This window comes from Episyrphus balteatus, chromosome 4 (genome assembly GCF_945859705.1).
Source record: "Episyrphus balteatus chromosome 4, idEpiBalt1.1, whole genome shotgun sequence".
Lineage (NCBI taxonomy): Eukaryota > Metazoa > Arthropoda > Insecta > Diptera > Syrphidae > Episyrphus > Episyrphus balteatus.
The window spans coordinates 8,904,589-8,915,932 of NC_079137.1; the positions used below are offsets into that span (position 1 = coordinate 8,904,589).

At 32.7% G+C, this 11,344-nt stretch overlaps 1 protein-coding gene across 1 annotated transcript; it reads right to left on the minus strand.

Annotated features, from left to right (window-relative positions):
• Positions 1–26: 26 nt before the first annotated feature.
• Positions 27–10,677, minus strand: LOC129918095 (uncharacterized). Its single transcript, XM_055998446.1, has 2 exons — positions 9,769–10,677; positions 27–116 (listed from the first exon to the last, which is right to left on the minus strand). The coding sequence occupies exons 1-2, from the start codon at positions 10,675–10,677 to the stop codon at positions 27–29; spliced, it is 999 nt and encodes a 332-aa protein (XP_055854421.1).
• Positions 10,678–11,344: the final 667 nt, after the last annotated feature.

The following is an 11,344-nucleotide window of genomic DNA, read 5'->3' on the forward strand; positions in this document are numbered from 1 at the left end:
TTTACTTCGTTTATTTATTACGAAAGTTAATTAAATGCATCCTGCTGCTGTTGCTGCTCGTGGTGCTGTTGCGTTGCTTCGCAGCTTTTACCAACCCAACGTCGTCGTCGCATGTCCTTGATTGGGTGTTGGTTGGTGGTATATTTTTCCCATTTTTTTCCTTTTAAAATAAATTTTGTTTTGTTTAAAAATGATATTGGTTGAGTCCTTTGTGTATTGAGATTTTTAATATATTTCCACTTTTGAATAAATAAGGACAAAAATGTCCTTGTGGAGAAGAAAAAATGATTTTTTTATAAATAAATATCCTTAATAAACCATTAATGCATATATTCTTGTCGTTTATTTATTATATGCCACACTATTATACAATTTGGGGCATCATTTTTCAATTCTCAAGGCAGTTTTAGTCCTTATTACTTACAAAAGAAAAATACAAAAAAACGAAAGGATTATAGTTGATCACAATAAAATGTAAGTGGCATTTTTTTTGCTCAACAATCCTCATACGCCTAGTTATGATGAATCCTTTTTTATACGCATTTAAGTTACATCATCCATATATCTTTCATTGTAAGGATAATTTTTTGCACTACATCCTTGCAAGCTTATTGTAATATAGTGAGATCCTTGGAGGACAACAATGTACGCAATTTTCTCGCTGGCGAGCTGATGGTGGCACACTTCTGCTATAAATTATCAAAGGATTCTGTGTGTTTTGGATGAAAAACAATGCAATCGCAATATGAATGAAATCCCAAGGAGCGCAACAATTGAAGAATGTCCTTTTTGTTTTTCTTAGCTTGACATATAATTTTATTCTATATTCTCTTCTCGATTGGATCGAGAATTTGGGAGTAGGGAGTTGGGGTGGTGTTGAGGAGGATAAAGCACTTGCAGCCAATTTCTGGCCATTTAATCAACAAAAAAGGATACGACAGGATTTTTTTTTTTCTTTTTCATAACCAAACCATATCCAAGCCAATGAGTGGCAGAAGGCAAAGGGCTTTGTGGACAACGATGTACCGTCATTTTATACTGAAAACGACCCCTAGGATGGTTGTGACGCGTGTCATTACCACGACAACGAAGACGACGACGACGACGATGATGACGATGACGCCACCGACCTATGACGACACGGTACGTAACGCAGGATGTTTGCCAAATTCGCAATATGTGCGTGTGGTAGGAAGTGGATTTGTGCCTTTTGACTGGCAGCCACCTTGCAATGTAAACTGAAACTCAGCAACAACAAAAAAAGAAAAAAAAATCGCACTTTTGCAAGAGGGTAGGTAACTGATGCCGACAACCGACCGACTGCGGACGATATCCTTTGGGATGAGAACACAATTTATGTATAAACAACAACTGCAGTTACTTTCATTAAAAATTCTGAACAGGTTCATGTGGGGTTCCAGCATAGTAGTCGTTGTCGGGCATCAGAATATAAAGAAATGAATAATGTTGCAGATGAAATGTTTCCATTTTTGTTAATCAAAAATAAGTTGATTGCGGCTCGATGCAGGAAGAGAAGGAAGGAGGAGGGCTGGTGACGCGGTGTGTACGCATCAACGATTTGATTATTTCCGAGAGTTTATAATATTTTTTGTGTTGTTGTTGTACAATTTTTTATTATATTTTACCAAGGGTAGCAGAATGGTTAGAACAAACAAAGGGACAGGATTTTGTAATTTTATTGAATTAGCTCTTTGATAGAAGGAATATAAAGAGGTTTTGTTTTTGTATCTGTTTTGTTGAAACCTATAAAACATGGATGGGAGTGAAAATGATATAATATTCATGGGATATATTGGTTTAAGAATTGAAAAATATTACGTTCCACAGCTTTTTCCAAATTTCTCGAAAAGTTTTTCATATTGAAGAATTTTCTTAATTATTGTGGAACGTAGTAAATTTTGTGTTCCACAAGAATGAATACATTCCACAGTTATTTTACCATTCCAATAAGTTTTCAAGGCATTGATGAATTAATCAGACATTGAGAACAGATTTATGTTGAAATTGTGGAACGCATTGGTTTTTCAGTCTACAAGATGAGAAAACTTTTTGTTTAATAAAAGTTGAAGATGAATAAAAACAAATTCAACAAAAACACACTGCATACTCATTACTCGCCTTTGATGAAATAAAAATGAACAAGTTCCACATTGGGCTATAACCCATAAATTGATGTCCTTACTACAAGAATTCAGGTGAAATTGTAGTCAATATTTAAATGTAATATTCCAAACACAAAATTCGGATATCGAACAACTTTATGTCGAAATTGCGGCTGTGGATCTTAAATTTGTATGATTTTTTTTTTCATTCACACTTAACAAAAGCTGTTCAGTTTACAAATTTCACAGCTGTTATTAAATATGTAGTTCTTCCTCTAGATCTTAGACTAACATATCGATAATTCGGTCACTTAAACAATGTGGAACCTATTCCTTTATCTTTCAACGAAAGGGAAGTAAGTGTTTTAAAAAAAACTGTCAAAAATCGAGTAAAATCTTTCAAATGAAATCATTTCTTTTTCGATGTTATAAAGCGATATGTAAGTAGTTTTCGCATGAAAAATAATGTGGATTCTATTCACCTTTTAATTTCAGAAGTTGCTTCAAAATTGGTATTTTTTTTTTTTTAATTTCACTAAATAATTTATTGTCAATTAAATTGAAATAGAGCATAGAATGAAGGTAGTTAAAATTTTATTGTTATTGCATTCGAAGTTTTAAGCTGTGGAACGTAGGTTAGAGATAACTTCAAATATTTTAATTTAGGCTCATTTCTCAATTTTAATGAAATATTTTTTTTACCTACATTCCATAGCTCTTATTCTTAGTAAAACGTTTTTTTTTTTTGTGGAATGTATTCACTTTACTTCTTTAGCTCCCTTCCTTCCATTTTATAAAATCTATTTGGAGTTCAAACGAATTTTTAAAAAAATTCAAAATTTCAAATTTCAGGCAAATTTAATAATGTCCAGAGAGTTCCTTGAAAAAAAATTCTCAGAACTCATAAGATGAAACTGGAAAAGATTCCAAAAACAACTAAAAAAGTTCTCAAAAGTTCCCGTGTTCTAAACTCATTCAAAACACCCATACAAAACCACCTTCCAAATGAAGAGGATAATGTTTGTAAAGTTTTCTTCTACTCGTGAACAATTTTTTTTTTAATGAATCCTGAAATTTTACCTAGAAGCATAGTTCAAATATCCAGCCGCAAGCCTAACCATTAATATCCACCCCGCTTTTGCAAATTATGTAATCGAAACTACTTCAATTTCAAGTCCATTTTGTTCATTAACGAATATTTCCCCCTCTCCACTTCAGCTTGTCTATAAAATAGCACAAAGAATTCCCAAAATACCTACAACATCAACAACATTCAATAGTGTCTGCATATTTTAAACTCTATAGAATTCTAAGAAAAATTCAAATCAAACCTAAAGAGAGACCAACAAAACTGGATGCACAGCAAAACCACCTTCCCTCTCGGCTGAAAACCAGGACTCATTACCAAATGCACCAAAAATATAGTGTAGACTTTGTTTGTTTTATGGAAAATATGCCGAAGCATACAGAGAAGACGTCCCAACCCGCCGTCATAGCTAAAAAAGTAACGTTGTTGGGCTGCTGGATAGGATGTTTGTTAGTTTGCATATTGGCCAGTTGCGTTTATTTGGTCCAATGAACACTTGGAGAGTCCTTGCTGCCAGCAATATATTCCCATTCCACCAAAACAAGAGAGATGACGACCACGCACGAGTCTGCACACAAGAGAAACCCCTTGGAAATGATAAATAATTGGAACTTGCTTTGAACCATCATCTAGAGCTTCTTCCAGAGCTCTGGAGATAGGTAGCTAGGCAGCTTTGGTAACAAAACGGTCGATGGTGGTAGAAATCGATATGGGATGGTTCGAACCAACCAGCAGTAGTGTAGCGAATTACTTCGCATCAGAAATGGGTGCGTTAATTGCCGAAAGTTTTGCAATCGATGCGTTCCGTTCGAGTTCCAGGGGGCAGAAGGAAACCCCCGCTTGTTCTGGCCACTAAGCTTGCAGAGAGAGAGGAGTATACTATTTCTCATTCCTGGAAATTAAAAACCCAAAATGGGATTCGTTGCGGTACAAGGAGTCTTAGTGTGGCACAAGGTTGATGGGTTTGGTGGTTCAATATTGTAATTTTGCTGCACGTGTTCCCTCTGGAAGATTCGTTCCGGCAGTAACAGGCCGGAAACCGTTGCTATATGTTGTCATAGACATGGTTCGAAGTCGTAGAGTCGTCGTGGTGCCGCAGTACACTCATCAATCCCAGACTGACGGACGGTCCTAATGCGTTTCCAGAGGTTTGTTTGCGTGGTCGTTTTACAAATATGCGAACATTCATTGATCGCAGTGAAACGAAAAGAAGGGGCTCATGTTCGTCTATCCAATGCGGATGGATAAGGATGCGGCATGAAATGGATATACATACACACAGGGTTGGAAAAACGCAATTAAATGCCACAGAAAACTGGTGTAGGTATAGTTTGGAGAGTATAGGAAGAAGGTGAACAGAACATTTTGCTTCTCTGCAAGGTCGTTATGGACAAAATGAATTGAATTTAAGGAATTTTTTAGAGAAAGGGGGACATGGACATTACACAATAATACAGAAGGAAAGGTAGAAAGAGGGGACTTGATGGGTTTTAAAATGTGCAACCGGTTAGACAAAGCTTTATTCACGGACACATTCACTCTTAAATGCTGCCTGCTTCGTCATCGTTCAGGAGGGCGAAATTCGAAATGACATGACATAGCGACACCGAAAACAACCCCCAGGCATATGGTCAGCAATTAGATTTAAATGATTTTTCAAATGTCGACTGACGTGAATGTGGATAGTGTTGGTTTGGGGGAATTTAAGTGCGCGCCCGAAATTATAATACAAACACACCTTGGCGCAGTATAGACCAAGAGCTTGATAGCTGACTGTATAACTGTGAACCATGTACACTTATAGGCTTTTTGTTTGCAATTACAAACGCAATTATCCTTGCTGTCAGTAGCAGACATAAATTAAAAACAAAACTTAATTAAAATAGAAATCGTATTGAGTTTGAAAGGTAGAATTCGCGTATACTTTAGAGTCTTGTTTATGTGTAAATTATGCGGGTTTTTTTTTTTTTTTGAAGAGTTTTTTATCCGCAGCGAGACTACAAAGGTTTGAAAATAGGTTGCCAAAAGGATTCAAAGGAAGGATTTCTAATGATAGTGAAGTGAAATCAAAAGTTTAAAATGCTGAAGCTCATTAGGAAACATTTTTAAATAAAAAAAAACTGTCCTCTAGTCTTCAACTCAAGAGTCTCTCTCAATGTGACATCTTGCGATAAAAATTGCTCCTAGACAAATTTACTTCCAAAGTTCTATGTAAAAACTCAATAGTTGTTTGGTAGAATTTTACATAAAAATGAATGAATTTTACATGAAATCAGAGGCATTACTTTACTCTGTCCAGAGTCACCAAAAACTTGGTCTTACTTGGAGATAACTTTGACCTCACACTTAAAAACCTGGGCCTTAGTAGAAGTCTTAAAAAAGTCACCGTTTTGAAAATAAAATTCATTTGTATGAATTAAAAAAAATTCCGTATTATTAACTCATTTAAATTATGTTGCAGCGTTACGGGTGTGACACTTTAACTTATAATCTTATGAATTATTCAGTTTTTTTTTTTAAATCTTTAAATATCAACTTGAATACCGAGTTAATTGCTTGGTTTTCTTTTTAATAACATGTTAAAAATTGTTGTTTTAGTTCAAATACTAAATTAATAGTGTTACGGGTGTGACCTTATAAAACTTCTGATTTTCGAATAGAAACTCAAATTCAAGTTTATTTCTCCAGTTACGTGTCCACAATGAGGTACAAAATCATGAAAAACTATCAAAAATATTCGTTGTAACACTGTTGCGGGTGTGACATTTTGTTTTAAGTATTTCGTAGAAAGTTTTTTATGGTTAAAAATATGGCAACAAGTGAAAGAAAAAAGTTATTTTGGTGCAAAAAGTTAATTTGATTTGCAATTGGGTGAATTTGATTTGCAAAGGGATGAATTTAAATACAAAATGAAAAAAGAAAATAATTTCCTAAATGATAAAATTTAAATTTGTAAGAGTTTGAACTAATCGAGAAAAATCTGTAGCTACAAGAAGCAAAGAGAATATAAGTCTTAAAACACGAACACGAAGAATTGGAACAACATTGGCCTTATCACACTCAACAATATTTATAAAAATAAGGAGTTTTGGGGAAGAGAAGTATTCCAAATTCTGCTGAAAAAGCTGCTAATAGAAAAGGGTAAGAAACAGGTCTGAGGAAAAGACTGTACAGCTCACTTCTCACAAAACAAAAATCACTTACCCAAATAACAGGACTTCAGAACTTCAAGTTGGTGGCAAACTTCTTGAGCTAGATTATTAGAGATGAGTCACTTTTTACTCAAGAAAAATTAATTTTAGAGAAGAAAAAACTGTCAATTAAAAAATAAATAAGTCCATGGCTTTTACTTTTATACATTCAATTAAATATCAAGTTATAGAACCAATAACCAGGAGACAAGCAAGACGCTTCCAACGATACAGTAAAACCCGGATAAGTTGGTCTCGCTTAAGTGCCTAACCCGCATAAGTACCTTTGTTTTTTTAGAACCAAAGTTTTAAGGATTTTTTTCGGGAACGGGTCGTAAGTCTGTATTCCAAAATTCTGTATGACCAAAATTCTGTATCTGAAGAAAAAATTCTGTATGAACATAATTCTGTATTCCATTATTCTGCTTTTCTATTATTCTGTATTTCAAAATTCTGTAAATCCAAAATTCTGTTTTTCAAAATTCTGCAAATCCATTATTCTGCTTTTAAAAATTCTGTAATTTTAAATCTCTACATTAAAACATGTCCCTCAAGTAAGCAGAGCAAGTACCCAAAAATTATATCAAGTGCTTCCCTACTTTTGGAAAAACTTAATGTTCTGCTAACTCGATTTAAAGTTAGCAGAGCAATTACCAGAAAATGCCTTAAACTGTTAGTAAAAAATTCGGGTTTGGTTTAATATTTAGGTGCCAAACAAAAATTAAAAAAAAAAAAAAAAATTTTTACAAAAATGAATTTTTTTCTGTGATCTTCGAAAAAAAATTGTTTTTTGAAATTATCTTGAATAATTAAGTGCTTTGAGTTAAGTACCAAATTTTCGAAAAAACTTCCGAGATTTTCCATTAAAAAAAATATTTTCATTTTCCATATAAATTCATGTTCTACTAACTTGAATTTGTTTTTTTTTTTTCAAAAAATTCCACTTTTTCGAAAAAAATTGGACATAAATAATTGAATGTTCGACTTATTTGAATTAAGCGCTCCATTTTTAGATAAGTTTTCCGAGATTTTCATGTTCTGCTGGCTTGAATTTAATTTTTCTCAAAAAATTCAATTTTTTTCGACAAAATTCGAATGGAGTTATTAAGTGCATGACTAATTTGAGTTAAGTACCCTATTTTCCAAAAATTTTTTCTTCGTTATTAAACATAAAACCATCGACACACAATTTATCCTTTCCTTTATTAGGTTTTAATAATTTAATATTTTCCATTTTTCTGAATTCATTTTATATCACGATTAACTCATAACACTTAACTTAAGCTGGCGAACGCAAACTGCTTCAAGGTTCTGCATAGAAAATATCAAAATTCTGTACTCCAAAATTCTGTAAATGATAAAAGAAAAATTGTTTTGATAATGAAAAAAGTGCGCACTTTTTTCATTATCAAAACAATTTTTCTTTTATAATTTACAGAATTTTGTAGTACAGAATTTTGGAATACAGAATTTTGAAATCCAGAATTTTGTGTTTACAGAATTTTAGAATACAGAATTTTGAATTTACAGAATTTTAAAATACAGAATTTTGAATTTACAGAATTTTAAAATACAGAATTTTGGAATCCGAATTTTGGCCCATACAGAATTTCGACCCCAACCCATTTTTTTCACATAAAATTCATCTTTTAAGTACCCTTTGCTTAACTGCCTTCCCCGCTTAACTGCTTTGCTTTTCAAATACTTATAATTGAATTAACTTGCAAAAAATTCTTTTAAGTACACATTGGAAACAAGTTTGAACTGTAAGAAAAACTTAATTTCCTAAACCGCTTTAAAATTCTAAAATTCTACTATAGGTAGAAACTAACTAGTAAGCTATTTTAAACTTTCAAAGTAATTTTGTTTTGTGAAGATTATGGTTTTAGTAATCAAACATGTTTTTTTTTTATTATTAAATAAATATAGAAATAACTGCCTATGAGCACTTAAGCGGGTTCTTGTAAGTACCTTACCCGCTTTAGTGCCTATCAAAATGGGGCATTTAAGGTGAGGTACTTATCCGGGTTTTACTGTATATCATTTGTCAAATTGCGATAAGTAGTTGAAAAGTTATGAAGTAACAGATGAACAGATAAATAAAAAGGTTCAAGTAACCCAGATTTTGTTTCTGCTTCATGTCCGGTAGAATAACAAACTTTTTACTTCGGAATCTTTTCATGTGCTAGACATCTTGCAGCTGTCAAGTCTTACCCGGCCAAAACTCTTAAACATTTAGTACCCTAGAGGGGCAGGGTCTAGTAACCTAGACTCCCTAAAATGTCTAAAGATAGATTTTAATGCGTTTCGGAAGGTTTCAAAGTATCCTAAAATGAAAACCACTTAAACGATGCGTTGTAACTCATTAGAACCATTCTTTCATCGAACCGCTCAATAATGAAAAAATAGTACTTCTTCATTTTCAAACAATAAATTTATTTCATTATTTCACACCACCACAAGAAATTTAATCTTCAATACTGCTACTTTTTTTCCATTTCCAAACACAAATTTCTCCAACAAAACACAAACTAGCTATCAACAATGCAAATCCCATTGTCCACCAAATCCATTTCAAATCTTCAACTTTCATTTGTATCAACTCCTCATCATTAGATCCAATATTTAACTTTTCAATTTTTCCAAGACTTAGTAATTCCAAAAATGCCATCTTCGTCCAAAAATCCAATAATCCACTTGATTGTATTTCCAACATATGAAAATTTAAAGCATTTTTAAAAATTGAATTTTCATTTATCGAAATTGCTGCTAGCACATTTTTCACAAGAATCAATTCTTCCGACCAACGAAATAATTGTTGACCATAGAATTTTTGTTGATTTTCATAAACTCTCCATTTGGGTTCGATAACAGTGAAGGCATATTTTGTATTTAAAAAATTTCGAACTTTTGTATAAGTTTCAAAATTAGTTTCAATATGAAATAAATTTGGATATTTTTGTAAGAAATCTGGTCTTTCTTTTTTTAGCAACTCATCGACATCAGATTTATAAGCGTAAATTTTTAAACCTGAAGATTGTAGGTCTTCGTAGGTTTTTATAAATTTTTCTCTTGGAGGCTGGGTCATAAAAGACTGAAGAAATGCATCGTATGAAGTTACCATAATGATTCCCAATAAAAAAATCGATGAATAGATAATTTTGATGGAGAAAGAAGCCTTTGGTACTTCAGAAAATGGTTGTCCAAGTATTCCACGAAAACTGTCAATGTTAAAAAACAATTTCCGAACGGAAAAAGCTCGTTGTAATCCTGAGAACTTAATAGCTAACTCAAGCGAAACAGATAACAATATGAATACCGCAATTAATTTTACAAATGCATCCCAATAGAAAACATAAGCAAATACCTTATAAATTGGAATTTCAGGTTCTATTGGCAGCATAACACCCCAATCATACTGATTATATGGATACGAAAACCATTGAATTGAATCTCGTAAAATTATCATAAAAGCACCTGATATCTCAATTGTTCCATTTACAACCAAATCATGAATATAATATGCTGTAACTAAATTTTTATCAGTAAGATTAGGCAATGTGGCATTGTGTTTTTTAGCAAAAGAATGGATAGTCTGCCCCATATATCCACCAAATATTGTATCACCGTTAGCGTTTTTTGAGACAATCACTCCTGGTTCTGGTCCTCCAAAAAGAACTGGCAATCTTATCCCACAGAGATCCCTCATTCGATTTGGAAAGACGACATCTGTTTCTTCTTTCTTGTTCCAAATGTTTTCTTCAATATTAAACCTTCCGAAATTTGTATAACTGTAGATGTAGTACGCTGAAGAAATCCAGAAGTCTTGAAAAACTGCTATAACATTAATCATTTTATTTTTCCAACAAAAATTGAAAACCTTTCTCAGCTCGAAATCACTTCTTGAAGAATTCTTCAGTACAAAAATCGTCTTACAGAATCGAAGATGTTGTAGATATTCCAAAAGTCGTTGATAAAGTAAATCACTTGAATCAAATTGAACAATGGTTAAAAGATTTTCATTGAATACTCCTTTCAAATAAAATGAAGAATTTTCAGTTCCAAGAATCAATGGAATACCAATACCAGGTAAGAAATTGTCATCAAAATAACGTTCCAAGGATGATTGAAGTAGAAAAACGCTTTCAAATTGCTCGACTTTGTTAATATTTTCAATGAAATCTAGAAAATTTGATTGAAACTTAACGGTTGGTTGTAATTTAGTATCGAATAATGCAGCGATATTGAGAACAATACTTGCGGTAAGGAAATTCATGACTGAAAACATATTTTCGTCACAAATGCACTTTTATAGAATTGTTCGATTCGATATAGGAGTTGACTCCATATATTTTTAGAATCCATAGGGTTTTTCCTAGGTGGATTAATAGTGTTAAAAGTGTATATTTCACGACCACTTGTCATAAACACACTTCTTCGGTATGGTGCTACCAATGCTCTTTTGATAGAATTGTTTGTGTTAAATTGTTCGTTTGATTTAGGAGTTGACTCCATTAATTTTGTCAAGCAAAAGGGTATTTCCTAAATGGGTTAATAGAGTTTAAGGGGTATTTTTGATAAACACCTACCGAAAACGCACTTCTTCGGTCTAGTTTCACTAATACTCTTGTATAGAACTTTTTGCTTGATGTAGCAGTTGACTCCATTAATTTTGTCAATCTAGAAGGTATCCTCTAACTGGGTTAATAGTGTTTTAAGGGTATTTTTATAACCACCTTTCGTAAAAGGACTTCTTCGGAATTGAAAATTACAATTTTAAAAAAACTGGAATAGAATTTTTTTTTGTTATTTCCAGTGTCATTCCTGATACTACTGTTTTTTTTTTTTTAAAGCGGTTTGCTATTAATTCTATCAATCTATACGAAACACCCTGTGATTTCAAATTGAACCATATCGTAATGGTTCAAAAAATTAAAAAAATT